This window comes from Mycteria americana, chromosome 6 (genome assembly GCF_035582795.1).
Source record: "Mycteria americana isolate JAX WOST 10 ecotype Jacksonville Zoo and Gardens chromosome 6, USCA_MyAme_1.0, whole genome shotgun sequence".
Lineage (NCBI taxonomy): Eukaryota > Metazoa > Chordata > Aves > Ciconiiformes > Ciconiidae > Mycteria > Mycteria americana.
Genome location: NC_134370.1, coordinates 32,597,873 through 32,625,101, shown reverse-complemented (window position 1 = coordinate 32,625,101; position 27,229 = coordinate 32,597,873). Strand labels below are relative to the sequence as shown.

At 39.3% G+C, this 27,229-nt stretch overlaps 1 protein-coding gene across 7 annotated transcripts in view; it reads right to left on the bottom strand.

Annotated features, from left to right (window-relative positions):
• The window catches only part of GRID1 (glutamate ionotropic receptor delta type subunit 1), a 563,457-nt gene that overhangs the window by 320,403 nt on the left and 215,825 nt on the right, over positions 1 to 27,229 (bottom strand). For all 7 annotated transcript variants that reach the window (XM_075505260.1, XM_075505263.1, XM_075505257.1 and 4 more), the window contains one exon: positions 6,024 to 6,308. In XM_075505260.1, the coding sequence (XP_075361375.1) occupies positions 6,024 to 6,297 (274 nt within the window). In that variant the 5' untranslated portion in view covers positions 6,298 to 6,308. The remainder of the gene's footprint in view (positions 1 to 6,023; positions 6,309 to 27,229) is intronic.

Here is a 27,229-nt window from a genome sequence, read left to right as displayed (position 1 = left end):
CTACCCCATGGAATCACAAACTCCCTGTGGGACTTGGAGAATTTGGCTGAATTTTTTCTTTCCTGTCATTCTCTGCAGCAGCAATGGTGATTATACATTATGTTATGAGACACACTTTTTTCACAGTAAAGTCTTCATTTTTTCCAGCTAGAAATTGAAGATTTTATATTTGTCTGGAGTCTAGACATCCAGAATCCCTAGTTATGCATGAATAACTAGGTGGTGCAGAATTTGTGTAGAATAAATGCTCAGAGGATTCTGTTCCTTGGGATGAAAAGGTGCTTAGGCCCAGTCTATTCCTCCCTTTATCATCTTATACAGCAGCACCAATGACAGATGTCCAAGGATTAATCCCCTAAGTCATTGTTGTTGCAGATTGATGACTGTAAAGAAGTTATGTTTCTCTGTGGCTGGCTGCTTAAATTCTATACATTTTACTATTCAGAGACAGCAATCCCAACTCAAGCTTCTCTGCAACAGTTCCAGCTGGGATGCTCCAACCAACTGAAAAACCCAGGTATTTTTAATAACACATGCAAACTCAACAACACAGCACATGCAGAAAAAGTCTAACACTTTCTGGTAGTGTCAGAGTTGCTGAACAGGCACATGCCAACACACGTACAGTTGATTCAACACTTCTCAAGCGCCAGATTCCCTGTATTTGCATTAAACAAGGCATGCTCACTGGAAAAGCCTGTAGAAAGATATGGCAGCCCTAGTGATGCAGAAGTGGTTGTCTGACAGCTGAAAAAATGATGCAGAAAGCAGAAAGCTTATGTTATACTGATGAGAATAAAAGAAATCTTAAAGACAAAGTAAAGCAGGCAAGATGAAAGCAGCTTACGTGCAAATGTTCTACTTTGCTTTTGTTGTGGCAGCCAATGCTCCACATCATTACTAATTGGCAGTGTTACACATGGACTGTGTAAAAGCATGCATTTCTCAATTTTCATTACTATATTCCTTTGCAAATTAAATAATTGCAAGAATAGTGGCCTGTGTAAAGGGACCTTTACAAAGGAAAGACCATTCCAGGATCAATAGCTAATTGTAAGACTATTGATAGCATAATTCCTGTAACTTCAAATCAAGGGTGAGGCCCTTGACAGGTAGGACTCAGAAATAAGTCTGCCATGTAATTGCTGTAGGAAACAAAACTTTCCATGAAACTCATCACATTGAAAACCAAGTTCTGTCTACACAGCAAGATTAGTCAGGAAGCATTCAAAATTAATATGGCATCAATGATCATTATAAAAAAAAAAATCTGTAATCTTAAAAAAGAAAAATTAAAATTGAAAATAATTTATAAATCAATAAATTGTGGGTTTGTGTTTAGGGATTTTTTGTGTAGGAACAAGACTCCATAGATAGATAAAAGGTGAAAATTTCTTCAAAAAGTTTCTTCTGCTAAACTTTTGTACGACACTTTTCTGAACCAGACAACACTCACTTATTGACACCAAAAATTAAGAATAAAATATTACAGCTCCCTTTCACAGGTGTAATACCATTTTCATTGAAAAAATGGAGTCATAAAAAAGCCCTGTTTTGTCTTACATTCTGTAATATGGGTAATGTGCACACGTATGTAGGAAAGCAGAGAGACTTAATATAACTAGAGAGACAAAGTGTTTTTCAACAGTAAGATTAATCTAGTGAAAGCCTAGCTATTACATTTCTCTTCAAAAACATGACTTGGTATTCCTCACTGTTTTCATTTTCACATCCAGCTTCCAAAATCCTTCTCAAATCCTTCCTCTAACCATACATCTATCTGTTTATTTGCTCGCCCTAGAAGCACACTTTCAACTATTTATTACCCAGCCTCATCTTACTGTGGGCAACACCCACTGCTTTTAACCTATAGTCATTTTAGAGCTTGGTAAGAGATTCTTTGTGAAACTTGCCACGCTACCAATTTTTGTGTCAGAAAATTTGATTACTGCTGCTACTACATCCGGTAGGTCAGCAAAATAAAATATTAAACTTCCCAGCAGGCCTTTACACACTGATACATTTTATGTAGAGGCACAAAAGATGCTCCTGTAGAGGAAAAAGCAATTCAAAACACATCAGCGCAGCTGAAGTTTTTTGGCATGACACAACAGATCTGATTTCTGTTGCAGGTTGACAGGTTGGTAAATCTAGTTCCACAGAGCACTGTCTGACAGCCATTGATAAACTTAGGGTCAATTCATTTTTTTTCCCCAGAAAATGTCAAATACCATGATTTAGCATGAGATTTTCATAAAGACATTTAAAGTAAAATAATGCATTTAACATGACCCTGGTTCCCTTGAGCTCTTACTGGAATTGCCTTATTCCTGAACATGCCACTTAATTCTGTTGCCTAAAGAACTTCTAAAGAAATTTCAAACACCAGTTCAGTCACGCTGGGAGGAAGGTTTTTCTTTCCATTTTGCAGATGGGAAAGGGAAGCTTACAGGGGCTAGAAAGCCTTCTCAGGATGACACGGCAAAGAACAGCAGAGACAGAGAGAGGGCTCAGACTGTCCCATTCTGGCCTTGAGCTCCAACAGCTCTACAACACATCAGCAAGAGAGGAGACTGGTCTTATCTTAGTTTTGCCTTACTTGAATTGCTATAGTGCCTAGCCACCATTTTCATATGAAGCAGCAGTCTCATCAGCAGAAAGCTCCCATTGTGATCAATGGGGAGTAGATTTCCATGCATCTTCTGAAATTATGCACAAACCATAAATGAGAGAAGTGGAAAAACAAGGGCTGAGTCATGAAGATGCAGTATCTATATGAACCCTTACCTTTTCTTATACAAATACAGAAGAACTGTATGGATATGTATGAACTGACCTCTCCCCCATTGGTACTGCTCAGTAGGAGAAGAGTGTATCATCAAGAAGAGTTTGAATGCTGCAACTGTCAAGTCTGAGGTCTTTGAAAGGTCACTTCTCCAGAACCAAGCTATTACCCATTTCTTGCTATTATCCACTTCTTCACCACAAGTGACAAAATTTAAAAGCTGGTTTCATGTTAAGTGGGACGCCACAGCTTGTACCCTGCTTCTACCATTTCCATTTAGCAATCTTTTTCTTTAAAACTTCCACATCTTTCCTGTGAAGTCTCTCCATTTCTTGTTACAGAATTTAAGGCGTTTTACTGGAAAGGACCATATTCTTTCACTGAAGTTGTGAATATAGATTTCTGTCTGTAGATTCGGTGTAAAACAAGGTATATTTTGTATAAGCACAACAATATTAAGGGGCTTGTTACACTGTTCAGTGACTACTCTGTACTTCTAATTGCCAAGTCTGTTACTTTTCCTTGATTTAGCCAGTGTAGAAATTATAATCCAAAATGTATGTCTGATAAGGGACAAGTAATTCATGAGGTAAATAATTTTCAGCTCCAGTATAGCACAGCATTACTATAAACATGGGACTTCTTTAAACTGTACAATATTATTTTGTCTTTAGAAAACCTGACAGTTTCCACAAGGAGGACACCAAGGGATTGGCTGGTTTTTAGAGATTAGCAGATGGACAAATTAAAACATTACTCAAGGGAATAGTGTAACTTCCAGAGAGCAGGTAGAGAAGGACCATTTATTACAGTAAACCACAGAAGCCCAGTGCTGGAAACTCTCTGTAAACATGTGTTCTTCAAGTGACCTCCCTCCTCATGGCCAGCAGTCAACTCCTGCATATTGAGTGGGGAAGTGTTGCTGGAGACGCGTAAGCACAGGTCTACTGAAGCTAGCTCACGAGGGCAATGGGCATGCCCTGGGAGCCAGGCTGCTGTTCTTGAGCTCAGTGTGCAATATCCTGGGAACTAGGTTATCTACCCCCTCTTCACCGATGCCTGCCCAGACCTGGCAAAGTTCAGCTGGCTTCTTTACGGAAACTCTTCCCACCAAATTTTTATGAAAAAATCCTTCTAGTGGAATTAGTATAAGATGGTTGTCGCATCTGAGAGGAAGAAGAGAGGAAACAGTGCATGGGTAGCTGCAGTATGCAACATATTCTGCACTGGAAGAAGCAGAATGCCTGTGGCAATTTTCCATCCCCTTTTAGTGTCTGTCTTACTGGTATAGACTGAAGGTCAGTCTGCAGTAAATGGAAAAGAGAAATTTGATCATAACTGAATTTACAGAATATGTGAATTAAGGGTTTCAGCATTTGATACCGCAATGTTAACCCTTTGCAGAAAAAGGCAAAGAAACACAGATGTACTACTGGAATAAGTGATACTGGAATAAGTGATACCATAGTTCAGTAAACAGGTTTGCTACCAGGAAAAATGGGCGATAGCAGTTTGTACACAGAGCAACTGGGGTGTTACCAGGGCGAGAATTCCCAGGGGTTGAAAGATCCCCGACTTAAGCAGTTTTGGAAGGTTAAAGCTACAAATCAGCAGAAGAGAAACAACAGCAACTATAAAAGGATGTTTGTAAGACATCCTTTTAAGAATTTTTTTTCATTCTTGGAAATAACTGTTAGAATAATTTTAACTTTTTAAGCCCAATCCTCTGCTACATAGCAGTTTTCTCATCACTACCAGAAGGCCACCAAAAGAACACCTACCACGTACCTTGTGGTTTTTGCTTTCAAAGCATTCACTGGTCAAGCATTAGATAGGACAGTAATTACATGGCAGTTTATTTGCTGGGTTGCTAGATTTTTGAGTCTACAGATTAACTCTACAAGTATCCTGGCAGCCTTCACATGCTTAAAATAATTCTATATAATTAAAAGGATGTTACAGTCTCAGTTGATTTCCCACTTAAATCACCCTCATCATCTTCAATCTGCCTGCTGAAGAAACAGCAAGTGACATATCTAACAACTGGAACAGAAAGCTGCACCCAAGACTTTCAGAACTCATTTGAGCTCAGGACCCTTTAGCATAGCCTTTTTGTTTTGTTTGTCTGTTTGTTTTAAACAGGGAGTAGCCCAACTTCAAAACCAAAGATGTTCTTTCTCTCTGATTCACCACTGAAAATCTGTCATTATATAGGGAGAATGCAAATAAAGATCTATTTTGTAGTTATGGAAGACTATGTATAAAATATAAACTATATGCACAGATACATGTAAGATTATTTTCTAACTGCAATTTAACCTTAATTTCCTTTCTCTGTATTCTGTTCGTAGTAAGTCACGGCACCAAAAGCTTACGCATCACATTTTAAACCAAAAGTCTTTGCAGGGTTTTAAAACATACCGTACAGAATGTATTTTCCCCATTACAGATCCTATTTCTATTACAGATCCTGTATCCTAAGATGAGAGTGCTGAAAATACTGCGAGTGAAACATATGGAACAGTGTTCATATCAGTTGAGCGGGGAGGGGCCGGATAAAAAAAATTATGCATGCAGTTCCCTTTCACTCTGAGAGCTTGGCACAATGAGAGATTTATTTTTTCATTGATTCTTTACACCCATCATAATGTATTAAATTTGCTTGGGCAGAAACTCCTTTTCCTCAAGTTTCCGTCCAAAGTAAAAATTTTGCTGAAGGAAATGCATCAGATGTACTGAAAATGTTAACTCTACCTTTTGGTTTAATGCCAGGACTGTGAAATTTAGTCCAAATGGAGAATAGCATGAGGAAGCATGTGAAAAAAGAAATGGTAATAGTTATTGTGAAAACTAATTTTTAGAGAACAGTACTCAGCTTTGATAGAAAGTGTTTTCTGGGAATGGGTAGAGGACATGTTGGACTTCCTTGAACAGCTCTGTGACCCCTGCCAATCAATGTCAACACTTTATTAATATTTTACTGAAAAAGTATGAGATGATTCGAACTTCAGCTGTCTTGGTAGGTGTTGCTAAGCAACTTTGCTGCTTGTCTGAGAACTAGTTTTCACAGCAACCTTTCCTTCAGAACAAAGACCTGCGTCCACTTGAAACACTTTCCCTTTTGTCAGTGAAGAACCCAGCAAGTTATAGTCCACCCCCCCCCTTTATGTTTTCCTCCCCATCTCCCAGTTAAAAAGAAATCAATTTAATAGTGGCTGAAATTCTCCACTTTACTTACCGTAATCACTGTCATAAAACACTATGAATTTCTGCCACCGCAGCTCAGTGACCAATTTCAGCATAACATCATTGAGGCGCACTGGTGGTCGGGCAGCCAGCGTGTACTCCTCCTCCTCCAGGCTGGGGTTCAGGTGGCAGGCTGTGCGTGGGGAGCCTCCTGTGTTGCGCTGTACAAAAAGGTGTGGGATGTGCATGGCATCCGTCAGGGACTGCAGGGCGTTGGCCGAGGCACAACCAGTGGACGTCACTAAGGCTAAGATCCCCAGGGTCATCAGGTCACAGGCTGGAGAAGGCAAGAAATAAAGCGGGTTAGAACAAGCTCAACAAGTCCTTTGGCCAACTTAGATGCTGGGAAGGGAATAAGACAGGCTTTACCCTTGCCATTAACACAGGGCTGAAATCATTTATACTACAGTATCAGCTGAAGCCTTTCAGAGTTAAGTCCTGTACCTTTACAGTAGGAGACAGTATCTGCAATCTGTACTGATAAGACAAAGATGAGGACAGATAACATTACTACTGCCATTTCTTCAGACAGGAGCCGATGCGGATGGAGATTACGGCACTTGCCTCAGGTCATTCCTGGTGGGAGCAGGAACTGAACTTCCATCTTTTAAAACCCACTTCACTGCCTTCACCTCTTAATCTTTGTTGTGGACATTGGATGAAGACTTAGGACAATAAAGAGCAATTTCAGTTTCAAGGATGTGTCTTATACAATAGGGTTTTGAAGGATTTTTAAATTGATGAAAAAATATTCACTGTGTGTCTCAAAGCAACGAAGAAACAACAAAGGCATTCGTTAGAACAAAGGCAACTCGTGAATGACAATTATTAACACTGTAGCTGTCTTTAAAAAGATGCGGGAAAGCACGTACCATTTCAAATCACAGCATATACATTTGAGCCCATCTGCTTTTGAGAATGACGTGTTAGGTGAGTTTGAAACACAGGCCATGCAGGCTGGGCAGAGCCCTGTGCAGCCTTGCTCTGCTGCTCAGGACATCCGGCAGCCTCTAGCACGGCTCGCTCTTCCCAGGACTCCTCCAAGTAAGACAACCTGATCTTCAGCTGGAGTTGGAAAACGTTTCCAGTCAAGGCCTCCAGCTACAACTCAGCAGCTATTTAGTCAGCGGTGGTGCGTAAGGACTGTGTAAGACTATAAGGCAGCTGTTGGTGCCCGTTTTTACTAACCATCTTGAGTAAGCGGGAGCAAAGTTGGCCCCTGGGAGCTCAGCACAGCGCTCGTAGGTTAGCACTGCACCAGCCCTGAGGGTCCCCCAGGGGCACTTGGCACTTCCTCCTCCTCTCCTCCTTTGAAGAGGCCTTGGGGCGAGCTCAGGGTTTCAGTACCTGTTTCAGTCCCCGAGAAACCTCCTGCACAAGCACGGCCTGGCCCAAAGGAAACCAGCCACTCTGCTTCCCCGGGACAGAGACCCGCCACAATAAAGCCAGACAGGAGGTGACTGGAGATGTGCCACAGTCCTGCTGCAGTCTACCTGAGCTTGCTAACAGTGGATAAACGAAAGAGTCTCTGGGGTGTAACCGAGAGCCCCCGCGGGACATGCAGAGTAGCCGAGCAGGAAATTCAGCTTCCAGCTGGAGAGGGGAGGCTGCCCGTGCTGGTGCTTCCCCCGTACAAGGTGACTGTCACGGCACGGGGGAGAGCAGGCTGCCCACGCACGGCACGTGCTGCGGGACAGCCGGGGCACGTGTTGGGTCTGGTAACGCAGGAGAGACGTGCTGCCACCCTGTTACTGACCTGCTGCCTCCGAGCTCCGGTGGAAACGGACTGAGCGGAAAGGTAGAAAAATGAACACAATGTATTAAAAGGATTTATTTTTCCTCCTGTAAACACTTTTAGGTATATCTCCACTTTCAGAGGCCGAAAAGTCAAAGGGACTGGACAGGTTATGAATAATTACTAGTCATTAACAGTTAATTATCAATTAATATTAATTGCATAAAGCCACAGTAATTAAATACATAAAACTGTTTCTAATGCAACCAACAAAATGTTTTACCAAGTATCTTCTTAGAGCAGACAGAAAATACATATATTTCACTTTGATATGGGATAACAGAAAAAAATGTTTTATCTTCTCTATGCACAGAACATTCAACGTGTATCCTAATGCAACAGAGAAAGATTTAAAAATTATTTCCTTGATGATCTTTACAATAAACATATGTCAGCTGCATTATCTAAATTTACTCTGTGTTGATTATAGTTATATGAAATTGTTCTTTGTTTTTCCTGAGAGCTGACGTGATTTAACAGCAGGGAGGCATTACATTTGCCAAATGGGAGACCCAGGTTCAGGAGAGGATTTGATTTCCCAGGCTTCTTGCCAGAGAAAACTGAACATGTCATACAGGTAATTTATTTAGTCACAGTAGGGGAGGGAACAGAGAAGTGGGAACAGAGGGAGAGAACAGCAGAGCTGAGCGATAAACCCCTGCAGAGATCACCAACCAGCAAGCTTTGCTGTCACCAAGGGTGAGAGAAGCAAGCCACATGGGTCTGTAGAAGGAACAGTTTACTCGCAAAACAGACAGAAGGAGGAAAAAAAAACCCCAAGCCCTTTCTGATGGGAAGCTGTATTCAGAGAGTCACTTAGTCGTGGAACAGAGCTGATCACCAGTTGTATAACAAGAGATAACTTCATTCTGCAGCTGACACTAATCAAAAGCTGCTCACTCATTAGCAGCAAAGAGACCAGAGATAAGACAGATCACAGTAAATGGGCCCCCTTAACTCCCAGCACAGCCCACCGAACACAGCTGAAATATCTCAGCAAAGACTGGTTTTGTTGAGGCATTTTCCCAGTGTGTTGTAGTTTGTGTCAATGGGTTAAAAAGAAGAATTAGTCAATACGCTTCTACATTCTAATATTTTTGTCAATTGATTATGTTCTGCCTGAAAGCATATGCTACACTGTAATTGTTATCTCCTCTTGCCTCTCTGTTTTGAAATAGTATAGCAGGCAATAAAAAACTGGAGTGACTAAGTAAAAGTGGTTTCATATTTTCTGAATTGCTTTCTTTAGTCAAATCACAGAATGTGAAACAGAACGTGTCATAATTCTAATAGAAGACTTTCGCTATATAAAAATACAATGGATTCCAGGAAGTTCAACCTCTCCACACTTACTACACTGAAGGGTGAGAATAAGCTTTTAGCACATAAAGAAGAAAAGTATTACTTTCTACATGAGTAACACAATGGGGAACAACTACATAACAGACTCCAACTCATTAAAAAAATCATTAACTCTTAAGACATCTTGAAATTCCTTAGCAAGACAATGTTCAAGGATTATACAATCCCAGAAGAAAACTCTGATGACAATTTTTTTAGGCTTTCACTTCACATGCCTGTACTTTCTTGCATACACAACTTTGACACGAGAAAAGATGTGTAATTTTCTGTTTTACTTCATACTAGCTATGGCTTTTCAGCAACAATCAAGCATCCCTGACTGTGACTGAGTAAATGATTAATTCTGTATGTCAGCTGCAGCTTCATAAGCACTCAAAAGAACCTGCAATTTTTGCACATCAATTTCATAACACGCATCTTGATTTCCTTAAAGCTGAAACACAGAGATCTGAAGTGCTTTGGTTCATGTCAACCTACTAACATAAGGGAAAGGGGAATCAAAACATCTTGAGATCTTTAGTGACCTTTAATTACTATAGTTGTAGTTATAACAAGTTCATATTGTTCTAAATAAGATGCTTTTGTATTTGTTTATCCTGTAGATATATTTACATAGATAAGTTTCAAGAAATAATGCTTTTAAAGTATTTGTTCCACAGATAAAAAGACACCATGTTCTAGCAATCTTTCCTCCAGATTTCACTGCTATATGATGTGCTGGTTTTGGCTGGGATAGAGTTAATTTTCTTCATAGTAGCTAGTATGGGGCCATGTTTTGGGTTTGTGCTGAAAACAGTGTTGTTAATACAGGGATGTTTTCATTATTGCTGAGCAGTGCTCACAGTGTCAAGGCCTTTTCTGCTCCTCACCCCACCCCACCAGCGAGGAGGCTGGGGCTGCACAAGAAGCTGGGAGGGGACACAGCTGGGACAGCTGACCCCAGCTGACCAAAGGGCTATTCCATACCATATGGCATCATGCTCAGCATACAAACCTGGGGAAAGAAGGAAGGGGGGGGACATTTGGAGTGATGGCATTTGTCTTCCCAAGTAACCGTTAGGTGTGATGGAGCCCTGCTTTCCTGGAGATGGCTGAACACCTGCCTGCCCATAGGAAGTAGTGAATGAATTCCTTGTTTTGCTTTGCTTGTGTGCACGGCTTTTGCTTTCCCTATTAAACTGTCTTTATCTCAGCCCACGAGTTTTCTCACTTTTACCCTTCTGATTCTCTCCCCCATCCCACCAGGGGGGAGTGACCGAGCAGCTGTGTGGTGCTTAGTTGCTGGCTGGGATTAAATCATTACAATGAATGGCAATAGTTATTAGTTTACTGTACTGAATGCCTTCATCACCATCAGGCTGAATTTTTAAGACGATACCAACATCCTACAAATCATATAGTAAGAAATGTGCATGTTTGCATGATGAAAACATGAACATCACCATACCTAAAGAGTAACTTCTGCATTCATCTATTTGAGAAGATGAAATTATTTCATGGTAGTTGTTCATCAGTGATGTCCTCCATCAACAGACTATCTCTCAAGCTTATACTTCGATTTCATTGAAGTTTCCCAAGTTATTGATTAATCCAGTTTTTAGTTGTTTCAGTGAAGTGTCTCTCCTAACCTATTCTTTTGAAGTCTGTTTTCAGAAGCTCCCCTTTCCACATCTGCTTGACATTTTACATCTTGAACTGTTATTTCCATTACAGAGTTTCACAAGACGCTGTCTGCTCTCTTCTCTGTCTATTGCCTTGTTTTTTTCCATTTAGCTTCTCCATGTTATCTCTGTCATGATGTTGGCAGAAGTAACACAGGTTAATATATTTTGGGCATCTTCTAACATCCATTTGTCTAACTTGACCCTTACATCATAGCAATACATACTAAACTTTTCTCTCATTCTGTGACCCACATCTCTAACTCCAGTCGTATCCCATTAAGATCACACAAGTCTGGAAGAGCAGCTATTATTTTTCAGACTGCACCTTATCCATACGACCTTTTTAATCAGTGGGACTCTTCACGGCATACAAGATGATGCAAGAATTCTGCTTTGCTACAATCATATTTAAGGTCTTGCTCTTCTACCATTGCCTCGTGTATTGCCATCCTATTTCTGAAGACCGGTGCAGATGGCAAAGTCCTGATTTGGCACCATCTTCATAGGGATATTTGCATTAAGAACTTTAGCTCAGATCTCTCTGTAATTAAATCCCTCTCTCTCCAAACTGCAGGGAATCAAAATACTCCAAGAGAAACTGTTATCTTGCTCCTGGCAACATGACAATATGACCATCTTTCAGTCTCCCTTTCAGTGGTTTCCTATTATTCAGAAAAGGGTAGAAACTTGTTCCTTTGTTTCCACAATTATCAATAGACCAGCTGCCACTGTAATTTCGGATCTAACAATATATCCACCTACTGGCATTCACACTGCCTCTTCAAACTGCAATGCCTTTCTGTCTCTCACTTCTGTGTATCACTATAGCTGGTCCTACCCACTTTGGACACCATCTGATCATATATGATAAATCCTCTCTGAATTGTTTTTTATTTTTACTTGAAATTTTTTCTTCTTTTTCAGTTTGACTAACCCTTAGGAGCTCTTTGCTGCACTGCAAATGGAGAATCATCCTAATCACAAATAACTTGTATTTTAAAAAATTTCACTGTTTGAAGAGTGAGAGGTTGCTGCCTTTTTGCTCAGAAAGATTTTCAAAAGAAGGAAGAGAACTTCAGATCTGGCAAGAGAATGGAAATCCAGCCATACTGCATATACCTGACATTTCTGGTGCAGTACTGTGCGATGAAATGATCAACAAAGTTGGCACTTAAGTAATTGTAATGAGGTTTCAAAGCTACCATCCTGCTGAGATGAGGGGCTTCATGCTTGCCTTAGTACTACTGTCTCGGTCAATCTGATAGAAAACTAATTTTTCACATTGTTTGTCTTTGAAAACCAGTAGGGAAATAAATCATTTTATCATTAAAACATCACATTCCAGAGAACATAGCAAATTCAGGGGGTGGGGTGGGGAATCTATTTCAGGAACCTAAATCCTAATATTCCATGAGATTATCAAGGCCTGTAATTTATTCTGCTGAAAGTGCATAGTTTACAAATCTACCAACTGGCCTAGCAAGTAAAATATCATGTGCTATACACAAATAAACACACAAGGAACTAGCTGTTGTATTACTTATGTGTACAGAATTTAATCAGCAATTTGGTTCATTAGCCAATTTTCTATATAAACAGATACACATAACAAAAGTTTTGAGTGAAACACTAGAATAGCAAAGACTTAGGAAATAAAAATATATCAGTTCAGAAAGCTGATAAGATGTATCTTTAATCAAGATGGGAAATGCGTCTTTGGGAAATGCATCCATAGAGATATTCTTAAACTAAATTGGAAAAGTCCTTCTGGGAGGTTTGTCTGGAGCACTGAGATGAGATAGAAAGGATGACGATACAAGGAAAAAGACTGGAGCCCACCAAGCAATATTTCAAAATCAAGAGGATGATGATACAATTCCTTCAGCTAAAACCAAAACAACACAAACCAGAGAAGTGAACATTTTCACACACATCTAAACAAAACCCAAATATTTCTGCTGTAATACATGACAAACTTCTATGAAGTCAGGGGCACAAACCTACAGCTAATTCAGTCACACAGAAAAATGGCAAAAGACTATTAGCTATCTATGTTTTAATTCTCTTTAGGCCTCAAAAGGCCTTTAAAATTTAAATGCTTTTGTGCAAAACCAGTCCATCAGGCAGACAAAATTATAGAATAAGCTTATTAATATCACTGAAAATGTCTCTATTAAAAATATTGATCTATAGAAAGATTCACTCCTACTATTGGTGAACTAAGGACTACAGTAAAAATTAGTCATCTAAGCACTCACTCAACCTGATGCTTCACTAAATGGGGTTTCTCAAAGAATATTTTTTTCCTTACTTTACATTGTATGATGTTTGCTTACTCTTCAGTTTCTTTCATTAACTGAGAAAGGCAATTCATAATGAATTTGCATCATTGGCACCTAACGCCATACTATGCAGTTGTCTTTGCTTTGGATACTCAGCAATAAGTATGTTTTTCTTTGTTCCATTTCTGCAGGCGTTTACTTACCTTTACGTTCTGCACTTACACTATGTTTCTTCAAATAACTAAGAATTTATTATTTTTATTATGAAAACCCTACAAAAAACTATAGTTACTTGTCACAGAGTAATTGTTAATAGAGAAAAAAGATAACAAACGTAGACAGCAAAAATATTTTATGTAGCACTTTTATTGCTGTATCACCTTATATGTAGTGAAGATGAATATTTCTTAATCCATTACACAGACTTTCTATCAAAACAAAATGTGTCTTAAAACAAGAAAGCAAATTCACAACTAGTCCACTCTGGTTTGATGCAAAAATCAAACCAAACAAACCCCTTAACCACCCCAGCTTAGATGTGTATGGGGTTTGGATATAATATTTGAGAGCAATAAATATTTCCTCCCTTTCATTTAAACAACTCTTTTCTGTATCTGGGACTAGGATACAGGCATTCTTAGATCCCACAGTCCTTGATATGATTATTCTGGAAGCCACAGGAAAGTCTGACATAGCCTCATCATAGCTTCTGATGGCAATTCTGTTCCCCTCTTGCTAGCATTCAGAGCCCAAACATGATGCTAAGTCTTCTACCAGAAAGGAGAATTTCAAATCATGAAATTATTCCTCATGTATAATAATGCATTTTGAGAAAGGCCTTGGAGAGCATCTGTGACTATCCCAGCATTCAAAATACAAATGCAATCACTGACAAATACTGCAGACTCTCTTGCAATAAATAAATAACCAGTCTGAGAACCAAAGAGGACAGAACATGCCTGGAGTTTGTCAGATAGGTAATATTCTTGCTGGACTTCACAGAAACACGATATAAACTTAAACCAAAGGAACCATGTACCCAACACAAAGACAAAGCAAACTAATGTTTGCCTTCTCAAACCCCGTGTTTTCTAAAGCCTCACGTCAAAAAAACCTTTTTCTGAAGCCATGAAACCCACATTGGGAAGAATTCACAATAAATCAGTGCAGGGCTCTCTCCAGTTCCAAGAAGCCAAGCACACCTCCTGTCAGCTCGCAAGCTCAGAGGAGCTTCAAATTCTGACTCACACCATATTGCCAGAGCATCTCTGGACAAGATGCTGATACTTCCCCTTGCGTAAATACGTATGATGTAAGGTCCTTAATAAGTGATTGGCAACAGCAATAAAACCTGGGATGACGGTCCCTAAAATCACAGACTTACAGCAACACAGCTGAAAGATGTGTAAGCCAACTTGCAGCAGGATCATTAGCATCTACACATGGACGAGACACTGCCAGTGAGGCACAGACTACCACTAACTCAACAAAAATTAGAGAAGCTCATTGCTGACCTCTGGTAAGCTCAAATTTTTCCTTTAGTGCAATGATAGAGGAAACATAGTATTTGCCAGCAGTGGAATTGTCATTGTGAGCCCTCCGTGGGGTTTTTTTTCTACTTAGTCTCCTAATAACTACCAACCAAAACCATTACACTAGATAATGTATTGAAAAAACTGAATAACTACTGTTTAACCCATTTCTGAATTATTTTTCCATCCTTCTTTATCTCTCTTTTTCTTAGAAAATATAAGATAAGGGAATCTTAGGTGTTTTTTCTTAGCAACTGAAATAAGAATGGCAAGTCAAGTGATAGACACTTTTTTTTTCTTTTAGAAAAACATCATAAATTTTATGGGTAAAGTCAAGCTATAGGCTGGACACTCTAGTCTCCAACTTAGGTAAAATTATCAGCAGGCCAGCTCAAAGCACTTCGTGATCCAAAAATTAGATATGAATCATCACTTACATTTTCTAAGATAATGATGATTATTTCAGTAGACCATGAGTTATGAGGAAATGATTCCTGAAAACCAGTATGTACATTCAAGAAAACCAGTACATACATTTGTGCATATTTAGGTGTACATGTAATCAGTATATCAGAATATCCCTGATAAAGCAGCATCTAAAGATATTTCAAAAGCTAAGGAAAGCATGAGATTTTGAAATGTTTACCAAAAGATTTTCAGAAAAAGTGTTATTAGAGATCTCCCCCCCAACTCTTGGGCTGTCTTTTTATTGTTTTTCCAGCGTTCAGCAGCCTAGGCTGAACAAGAAGAGGGAATAGGGGGAGGAAAAAAAGGAATAGGTTTTTATATATCTTTTTCAAGGGTTTTTTCCCCCCCAGAAACACACTAATCATTACTCGCAGAACAGACGGGCACACTGGTGATATCACCTTCCTTGTGTTGCTTTGCCCACACTGCCTGTTTACCTCTTCTGGGATCAGAAGCTGGCTCCATCTCCTTTGTGTCACTGCTCGGAGCGCTAACAGGGCACCTCATTAATAGTTGATGCTGGCTGCATAGGAGAAGCAGTATTTAGATCTTCTGCTTGCTTTCAACCATATGCTTTACTACCTGATGTCTTGTGGGCCAGTTCTCAGCATGTATAAACTGTCAGAACTCCCCCAACATTACCAGAACTGTCCTTTACCTCTAAATAATAGTCACTGTGCCTTGTTTCCTCCATTACCCCCTTGGTTCAGCATTTTCAGTAAACTATCGTTCACTTGCAGACACACAGACAGATCATCTAGTTTTGGTATGAAGGTTACAAAATGCTTTTATTTCACAGGACTTACAGTGAACACACAAAATTGCATAAATCCTTTCCCTAGAATGCATAGTGACTGCAGCAATTGGAGGTTTAAAGCAATTTCCCCAGAAAAGCAAACCAAAAAGGCATTTCAGTGCATCACAACATTCTTCGTGTCAGTATCAATCTGATAAACCACTAGCTGCCATCCTTGAGAAGTTAACCAGGGGCAGGAAGAAGAGCAGTCTTCACCGCTCTTCCGTTAGTGTTTATACGGATAAAGAAATTATTTCAAAATGGTAAGCAATATACCATAAAGAAGGAAAACAGTTATCAAAACTAGAGTTGTGGCTTTCATTTTATTTATGGGAGCGTATTAATAGCTCTCTTCAGTCTTTAATAGTCTAAAATAAAACATGAAAGTCCTCTCACACCAAGCACGAAAGTAAAACTGCTCTCCTGGCAAAGCAGTTTAGTTTCCATACAACTGAGTGATGCCATCAAGCGGTCAAATGCACCAGTTGTTTTCCAAGTAAGGTTTTTGGGTTAATCTTCATTGAACACGCTACATTTTGTGTGGAAAAGCTACCACCATGAAATCAGTACAAAGCATACTCCAGTGATAAAAGTGCATTAATTGAGAGCAGTAGTGACAGATAAGAGATGGCCTTGTTTTTACAAAAGACGGATCTGATACTGCTCTCTAGCTCCTCCAAAGAAGGTAAGAGTCTCTGAGAGCAGAAACAGCTTTATAGCTAATCATCTGCTTTATAGCTGAGTTTTGCTATTGGTTTTGCAGTTGCATGGATTTGGAAGATGGAACCAGCAAAGATTGCATAATGTATGTATTAAAAAACCATTCAAAAAAATTTTAGGCAACAATTTAGCAATGTAAGTAGTTGAGGATGTGAAACATCACAGAATTTAAACATTTTCTAGTTTTTCTTAATTAATAATAATAATCCCTAAAGCAGCTAAATAGTACCTGACAGCACAGAAATTCTCCAGAATAACTGTACTTCTGTTTTCTCAACAAAATGTAACTCCATTAGTAATGGTTTTCTCCCAGAATCATAGCTTGGCTTTATATTTAAAAACATGAATAAGCATTCTAGTAATTTTGAATAGAGCACGGTTTTACAGAGCTACACATTAATCACAATGGCATCAATACTATTTTGAGGCACTAAGTAGAACTGAACCAGCTTTGATTTTATTTTTTTCTTTTCCCCCTTCAACACTAATTCTGAGGTAGAATTAACTGCAAACCATCTCAATTATTCAAGGGACATAAACAGCTGCTCTTCTGAATACTGCAGATTTGATTTCCATTCTTTGCAAGTTCTTCCATAATTATGTTTTCTTTTGCCCTTCGGCACAGAATAAACTGCACTTTCTCACCCTCTGCTTCTTTCACCTGCCTTTTCATTACAAATCATAACAATATAAAATTATTTTTTCACACCTTCATTAGCATTCTACAGGGATGCTTGACTTTGCTGCCTCTTTTGGGACTATTTTGCACATACACACTGGGTATTATTTTAACGTCAGCGTGGCTCAGGCTCGGTTCTGGCACGCACAAAAGGAAAACACTCTCTGGCCATTTACAAAAAGCAGTCAAATGTAGCAACTCTGGACAAGCTGATAAAACCTCCCAGTTCTTTGGTACTGAGAAACTCATTTGGATTCTGAGCAGTATTGACAAGCAAGGAACATATTAGCCTTGCTTGCCTGTCTAATTAGCAGCAATGATACATATGCACAAAAGGTGCCAATAGAAACTTCAATTTTGGGGGGGCCTCCCCCCCTTAGAGTGTTCTCCTTTGTATCATGCCTTTTGCTGAAAGCAGGAGGGATGAACATCAGTCTAAGCATCACAACATTGCTTCAGAACTAACTACAAAAGATTTCTCTATTCTGTTGTTTCCCCAGCACATTAGGAGCATGTACCACTCACTGCACATTCCTACTCCCCTAGAAATTTTAAGCAAACCAAAACACTGCTGCATGATCTCTTTTCCATAACCAATCTGCCATTGTGCCTCAGTAAAACACCTACTTCAAAACAACAAATTCAAACAACTGCAAACATCACTCCAAAGCAGCATTTCACGTCCTCTGACCTAAACTTTAAGCAGGAGAATTAGAAAGGAGCCTCTGGGGTATATGTAACACTATCAGGCTACCGCATTATGAGACAAGTTAAGTGTTATGAGAATCAAGGTAAATTCACAAAAGCTACTGTTGCCTCATGCATGGACAGCAAAAGTTCCATCCTCCAACAACCAACTCAAGAAATGCACATCCTTAAAACTTATCCTTATCATCCTGTCTATGATCCACCCCACCCCACCCCCAAGAGCTGTTACTTCTACCAGCAAAGTGGACAGCAATATTATATAAGCCAGACGATACACTAGAAATCAATTCACATAGCCAGGGAAGCACGCCCATGGTGAAGGAGCCAATTTATCCAACAACATCCATTTATTTATGCCAACTGCTGAAAGACTTGTAGTGTTTATGAATCTAGCTGTGACTCAGTACATATTTATAGCATATAGTTATTGACAAGTTTTAGGGGTTGATCTATTGAAAGATCTCTGCAATGTATCACATACTTACAATTGCATTCAAGGATTATGCAAATATCCCAAGCCTAGCAACAGCCTAAAGCTGCTATTTCATTTTCTAAAATCAACTTTAAAAGGAACACTTTCTTCTTTCCTCACCCGTGAAACACATAATGAATGCCAAAATTATTTTTGCTCAATACTAAGAAACAGATCCTGTCCTCATTCAGCACCAGTGTTCCTTACATAAAAAACACTTTGCTTACATATCTCAAATCCCCATGACCACCCAGTACTACAAAACAGGTGGCATTAAAATACTGCAAATCTGCATTCTCCGGTTTTCCTTCTAGCAGTTGCCCTAGAGTGACTTCAGACACCACACATGACTTTTTAAACACCTAATAAAGCTGCTCTAGATCATTGGAGTATTACTCTGAATTTCTCTCTCCCCTTCAGCTCTGCATGGGTCAAATCAGGGAAAAATATCAAAACTCACAAATTTTCAAGGGTTCTCAACAGAATACATTAAATTAGCCAGTTGTTCAAATGTGTTTAACTCCTGATAGTTCCCGCTGTGAACCTTAGGACAGATTTTCAAAAAGTCTCAACATTTATGCATCTCTTAGCCAGAGGCTGCTTGAAGACCAGGCCACTTCTTTTGATGCTTAAATGAGATCTGACATCTTGAAAGTTGCTCCCAATTTGGACTACACTTTTTTTTTTTTTACTTTTTTATTTTATTTTTTTTAACCTCTATCTCTGTGGATAAACAGATATTGTGCTGTAGATAACCAGGCTTACCTCATACCAGCACAGGTACAGAATATTTCTTTAATCTCATATTATTCAAAATTGTTTAAAAATTGGCCTAACTACATCTTGCACCTAAGGTTTCTCTACGCATGAAAGTCACTCTAGGGAAGACACCAGTTTGAAAATTAACAAGGTATCCTGGAGTGGTAAACAGGTTTGGTAGAGATGAGTACCTTTTCAGCTACATCTACTATAAAAGTGGAAAATTCAAAGAAAACTCACACCAAAAGGCAAATCAAGAGTCATTCAGAGGTGGTCAAGTCTCTCTCGTTGCTAGATACATTTTCTTTTCATGTTTTTATCAAACCACAACACAGAGTTTCTGAAGGTTTCCCTCTCTCTTCTTCTATTGCACACAACTCCCCAGCACACAAAAGCCATGCACCAGTATGCCTTTGCTGCTCTTCCATGTGGCCACCCATGATAGTGCCAGAGACACCTGCAACATATCAAACATGACTACATGGCTCAGAGAGCAATGGCCAAGAGCAGGAGGACACCAACATTTTGCTCCTCAGTCTTGCTGGTGAAGAGAAAGGGCTTGCAGAGGAGCAGACAGAGCCTGTGGTTGTAATACCTGGTTGCACAGCTGGTGTCAACAACGGGGCTTTTACAACCATAGAACCATCTTTCAAGACAAAGGACTTCTGGGAAGAGACAGGACCCATCTAATCAGCAGTGTAAAAGCATCTTTGCCACCAGCCTGGCCAAACCAGTGAAAAGAGCTTTAAACTAGGAGCAACGGGGAAGAGAAATGACAGCCAATGTTTAAACTGACAAGACAGGCCTCATACCAAAGAAGCTAGCACCAAATTCCAACCTTGGCTTGCAGAGGGATTGGTTTAAGAAAAAGAAAAGATGCACCTCAAATACGGATTCAGAAAGAGTAGGTCAGAGAAGGATCCTGCTATCAAATATCAGTTCTCTTTTTACCAGTTACAAAATAATAAATGACTTATTAGAAAAGTGAATTTTTAATCCAAATGAGGATTTTTGTTTGTTTATTCATAGGTCACCAGCTTCTCGCTAAAGGCTTTTACTACATCTCTAAGTGTGCGTTAATTATTGAGTCATACAGATTTTTTGAGAATACATATTGTAGTCACATGCTCAAGTCATAAACCAAGTAAAAAAAATTCAAAAACCAAGTGTTAGAAAGCCACAGCAGCTACAGCCTTCTTGTGATTCCCACACTGTCCCAAGCATTAGGGAATTTTACTGTGAGAGGAGCATGCAAATTCTAGGACTGCTACAAATCAAGTTACAGCAAGGCACCATAGACAACAGAATGTTAGCTTGAGAGCCTAGACATACTGACAATAACTATTTTATATTTCCTGCGAGGGTAAGGTTTTTTCAGTTTTCATTGTATGATTGTTATACTTACTCTGATTTTTTTCTTTTATTGTACATCATCTTTACAAAATCACTGTCCCATTTGGAACATACGCTATATACAACAGCTAAATTGCCACATTATTTAAACCTTTAATTCTTTTCTCATAATCACCGAGTTATTTTCGTAAAGTAACTTGACTGTAAGGTGGGGTGGTCAAGGGGAATCAATACCCAGGCCTGATGGTACTTTCCCCTCTAGAATCTCACTTGTCTGATTTCTAATAACCTACACAATTGGCACCGTGGGCTTTTAAAGTTTCCCAAATCTCTCCAGAAGTGAGGCATTGCCTTCTGAGGTTATCCCTCTAGATACATCATGAAGGTGCAGTTTCTGAGAGGTCAGATATCGTAGCTTGGTTCTGTAGACTCAATGGTTACTAGTAGCTCTCCAAGCTTCCCAATTTACTTAAAATAACCCTTCCTCAAAGATCCAATTTCATGAGTGCTAAACTAGGCTATAATTTTACATTCAAGGATCTCTGACAGTCGAAATATGTACCACAGCTTTTGAAGTAGTTGCTAACATAATAAATAGTGTAAAAACACTAGCACTCTGTTTCCAGTCTCCTGAACACATTAGCCTCATCCGAGTGACTCTTCCAGGTTTATGTGATGTCTTCAGACTGAAGACTCATCTGTCCCCTTTTCTTTCCCCTTTGTTTCTTGCCTGGACCATAGGGTCTCTTCCCACATGTAACTTTTTATCTCTCCTTCCTTAAAAAGACCTTGCTTTTATAATCTTTTATGATGCTTTTATAATTTTATAATATAGTCAACTTTGTGAAGAAACCTTTGTTCATCAGCTGACTCAAGTTCCCACTAAGAACTTAGCTTCCTGCCTTAATTTGAGTTTGGTCTTAATAAACTGATTTTTTCATAAACAGTAACCAACCCGTGCTTCAAGGGCCTTCCACAATCGCAGGTGGTTTGTGGATCTTTCCATTTCTATTTTTATATGATCACTAAAAAAAATCTGTCAAAATAAGAGACAAAAGAAAGGGAGAATACCCATTTTTGAAGTGGACTTTGAGCTGCTGTATATCTTTGTATAAAGTCCACCATCTTGGAAAGAAATCATGCATTATAAATAAGCCAATTCTGAAGGAAGTTTCAAAATAAAATGATTCACACATCACAAAATATTTTTCATATGAACTTAATAGCAGAGCAGATGCATTTTACCCATGAGGTAAGTCATTCATCACTACAGAACTCCCTCATCTTCAGGAAAGAGCTACGCTTTATTTTTCCCCTTTCTTTTTTCTCTTATCAGGTATGTTAAGGGTTTACATTGGTTAACACAGCCAGAAAGCTTTTCCTCTCTCATACCAGAAATGGTAGTTTCAGACTCTTTTCCTCACAGCTCTGAATCGCTAAGATAGGCGCTCACATTAGCAGCCTATCTAAATGCCTTCTCTTATTGTTGTCCCTTTCAACCTTCGTCACAGCTCACTTATCTTCTCTCAAATTACATTTTAAAGCTAGGACCAGGACAATTGAATTTTTAGCTAGGTCTGTCCAGTGCCTTGGCTTAGAAAGTTCCTAAAGTCACGATAAACAGACAGATTCTTCAGCAATGCAAGTGCACAGTTGTGGTAAAACACACTTTAGAAAACACATACTTACCCCTCCCACATGCCCTACAGTGAGTTCTATAGAGATCTTGAGTATTTTCTACAATATTTATTATACATACATTACTATGAACCGCTTGTATTTTGGACCCGATTCATGTGAATAAGCAACTTCTTTAAAATCAAATGGTATTTATTGCCTCACCAGACTGAATTTATTTTGTGCAACCAGGAAAACTACCTCCTGGATAACACATGTCAGCTGATTTCTCAGGGGGCTTTTTGTCAGAGAGACTCTCCATTTTTACAAAAGAATATTTTGATATAGTCCAAATCTACATCTTGAGACTGCCTGTCTGGCAGACAACCACCTTGCACATTTATTACTCTCTGAAATTCCATGTAGATCAGTCTTACTTTACATATATATATTTAGACTGACAAGTATTTCTCAGTTCTACAAGAGAAAAGTTCTTTTTTCCACTGATAACAGGGTTCCTTAGCTGTACAGCCCAAGGCATAATACCTTATCCTTGGCCACAGTACCAATGGAGGGTGTTAAAGCAGCCCTTACCTGAAGCAAGCTTAAAGTTTGGGAGAAATTTAGCTCCTTCCTGTACACTTCACACACTACATCTAGGTGTAATGAAAGCATATATGGATGCTCCTTCCTCACAGCCCTCTCCTAGTGCAGGATGGCTGCCACGTACCAGACACAGCCTGGACGCTCTGAAGACCAAGGCCAACATCTACTGTAAGGACACATTGCTTTCTCTCTTCCTTGGCCTGGTAACTACCGCAAAGCATAGCAAGATGTTACAAGTCAGCTGCATGACCGGATCCTGCCAGCATGAGAGTGATTGTCAAGTGCATTTAAACCTACTTCATGACAGGGAACCTGGACAATTAGGGAAAAACCTTTTCCCCCCTTCCACTCCAAGTCCCTTCCAATCTAAGAGACATTTCTTTGCAATGTAATGAAATGCAACATTTTCTTTCCTCACTTCAGATTTTCCCAACCTCCTTGGACTTCTGTGCATGCAGGAGACTGTGTTGTGGGGCACTTGTTTAAGTAGGGGGGGAAAAAGGGGTTCTAAATGGGAGGAGAGTCTATCTTTTTTTTTTCCAGATTAACTATACACTGGAGTAACTGCATTGACCACAACTTTTCAGGTAACTCTTAAGTGTTAAGCTGTTTTGAACATCAAAACTGGATGAAAAGGTTTTTGTGATCAACAACCAAATACATCAGCTAAACTGTTAGAAAGACTGCAAAACAGAAAGATTGTACAAATTAGATAAAAGGATGCGTAAAGGCCTAATACAGATTATTCATTAGCTCCCTCTTGAGATTGACAACTACATCATACTTTGGGCAAAACATTTTTCAGGTCATTTATTTATGCTCAGGTTGGCGAGCATAAATAAGAGTAGGAACTTGGTAGTAGCTGAATTAGGCTCCCCCCCAAAAAAAATAATCTTATATTCAACAAGTCTGAAGATTTCAAACTGACCAACCAGATAACTTGTGATACAGACAATCATGTGCAACTTGCATCATATTCGTCTTTTCCCTGAAAAGATGCACTCTGAATAAAAAAGACTCATTAACATAATATTAGAATAATACTTCAGATACATGGACAACTGATAAATTATTCATATGGATAACATTTAATTTATAGACTGATTTCAGAACATATAGAAATTCATAATGAAAAGAAAGGCAATATTTTCTACCAATGCTCTCAGCTAGCTTTGTCTCTGTTTTGTGTTAATTAGAAGGCAACTTTAACGTTGTGTGAATATACCCTTTTCAACATTCGGGATGAGATGCTCAGAGCCCAACCAGTTGGACTGCACAAAGCCCCAGAAGCCAATGTAGACTTCTGGTGACAACAGGCAGCTGGCGTGCATGTAGAGCCCCATACGAGATAAGCAGCTAAATGGTGTCTTTGTGCCACACAATGTGCTAATGCACTAAAAAGCAGATCTGATCCCAAAAGAATAAGGTTTTTTGAAGTGACAAGTTTCTTGCCCACTGACCCTTGCTGAAGTCATTTAAATATAAAGCTCTACAAAACAAAAGATCAACCACAAGAAGTTTCATATGAAGAACATATTAAACTTTTTTTAAACAAAGTTTAAACCATTTTTATTTTAAATCTAACATTGAAATGTCAATACAGGTAACACCTCTTTTTTCTTTATTTATTTTACAATCTAAATAACTGCAAAAAGAAAACATAAATGCATAATTTTGTTTTGATTCCGAAACTGAAAACCAGGGGGACTTAGTTTAAGTATACCACATCAGCTGGAACTTCCACTCTCAGCTGATAGTATTATGCTACAGCTAAAATCTCGTTAGTACCTGTCCATCCCAGCAGCACACTCCCATGGATCATCACTGGGCAGCACAAACAATACATAATTAACAGTGCTTCAGTGGCTCATGTTCTATTGGAAGCCCTCAAGGAAAAGAGTTCATGCAAACGTGATGTTGATTTGCAGTAAAGCCTGTATATGGATACATCCCCAACACGCTTCCCATCTTTCCAGAGCAAATCGGTATTGCTAAACACCTCTCTTGCATTCACTTACAAGCTTTCTCATAGGTGTATTTTGGGACAACGCTAACTCACAAGTGCACATACACTGATTTTTCTATCCAGCATATGCATATAGCATCTTTTGATACAGTAAGAGATATACTCCTTGCAGGCAAATTTTTAACATGCCTATACAGCAGACTAAACTCTGCCATAAATCCCAGAACAGGTGCACTTCTCACAAAGCACTTTATATTCCTGTGGGCTGATGTTCAGGTTGACTGTCTCTCTGGGGTGCCACAGCCAGGGGTGCAGGTGCTTGGCATGTCAGCCAGGGGCCATCACAGGCTCTGACAATCCTTGCCAAGTTGCTAGGTGAGTTCACCAGGTCAGAAGACTTTTGGTCCCTCTCCTATCACCATCAAGCTTTCCCATTCCTCCCTCCCCACTTCATGACTTAGACAAGACTCAGGCTGAGCCCTCTTGGTTACTGACCCACACTTGACATGACCCCTGAGCCTCTGAGCAGCCAGGAGATCCTGTGGGTCTCAGCCACAGTTAAATAACCAGTCCCCACACCTGACACTTCATACAGCCCATGTGCTACTTCAACCTACAAGACAGTCACTTTCCTCAAGGGTCTGCAAGCTAAAAAAATTTGGCAACTGATTGGCCTCTACAAACTCAGTTTGGGGTGAGCATCAGCTGGCAACCTCTTGCTTCAGTTCTTCGCTATGAAGAGTCCGAGATCTCAAGGGCAAATTATACAAAGCCTCCAGCATAAAGCATTGCCTGGCTCCCTTCTACACCTTGGGTATATGCCAGCTAAAATGGTGACTGAAGCTGTCAAACACAATTCCCAGGCTTCGTCGCTCAGAAACCCTATCCAAAAATGACAGGCTTTCTACTTCACCAAGAATGCCAATATTTGTTTAGAGTACAGTAAGTGCCACAATAAGCACAGCACTTTAAGCCCCTTAGACAAATCAGGACAGACTAAACTTTTGTTACCTCCAGGGTCAATTGGATTTAGCTGGAAAACTTTATTTCTGATCTCTGCACATAGACAGAAAGAAAGGAGTCACACGGATATTTTATATAGATGAATGATAGCAATGTCTAATTTCCTTTGTGGGGTCATTTCTGTTTATTTCTTTTCTTTGTGTTTTCCTGGAGTACCTGCATGAAGCATGCAATGGTGTTCTGTTTGAGTGGTTAATATGACGTGAAGAGAAATCCATACTTGTCGTGACATTTCAGGCCCTGCACAGCAGAATCACATGTGATATTATTTTTGGCTACTGAAAACAAAATAGTGCAGATGCTATAAAAAGCAAATGACCAGAAATCTGAATTCCTAACTATTTTTAATGTAAATTACTGTCCATGTATTTCTTGTGCAGTCCAGGATCTGCTCTCTTCTGTTACAAAATATGATACACTATGTTTTTGCAGTCATCTGTCACAGTTCTACTGAAAGACAGGTTAAGGATGAAGTTTATTCTGAGGCATACTTTTGGGGACCTTTTGTGGACTTTTGTTATCCTCTAATTGTTCCTCTGTCAGGGTTCAATTTTGCACTCCTTATATAAGCAACACCTTTACTGAAGGTAAATACAATATTGAATCTATCGTATTAGCTAGCTAGGTTTGTCTAGGCCAGTGTCTTTTCCATATCTGTCACCAATACTACATGAGTCTCACTAAAGCTTGCAAAATCTTTTGCAGACATATACAAAACCAAACTCCCATAAGAGAATATTCTTCTGAATATTGTCATATTCATTTGCTTTTGTGCTGAAGCATGAGGATTTAAATTCTTTATAATTTCTTAATCCTATCAAATAGAGTTGTGCATTTTCTAACTATCTGTATAGAGTCTAATCCTTACAAAAAATTAAAAAATAAAAAAATCCTACTAATATCCTAAGCATTCAATATGTTAACTTCATGAGTTCAGAAAATTCTTGCTGTTTTTAAGCCTTGATTCTGCCTCCTATGGAGTTAAAATAACAAAATCCCACTTATGTTCTCTTTCCATCACCATTTTCCCTCCTTCAATCATGAATCCTCATTTTTTGCATAACAGCTCCAGGATTCTGCTCTTTTCCACATCTTTAATCAGCTTTTACTTCCCTCTGAATACTTAAGCCTGTGTTGCATATATCTTCACAAAACACAGTCACCAGAAAAGAAAGAGGAAAAGCATGACATTCTTAATATGCTTACATTGACCTCTCTCCTGTGACAACTGGGCCCTTTCCCCCCCCCCCATAAACCACAATACAGCTGTGAAATTCATTATTTTTCCATGAGCACAACTTCACAAGTCTCAGTACTGTGTTTCACCTGCCATTATGCTACCCATTCACCTATTCTTGTTAGGAGTCACTAAAGTTACAGTCTCCTCTAGTCTGAA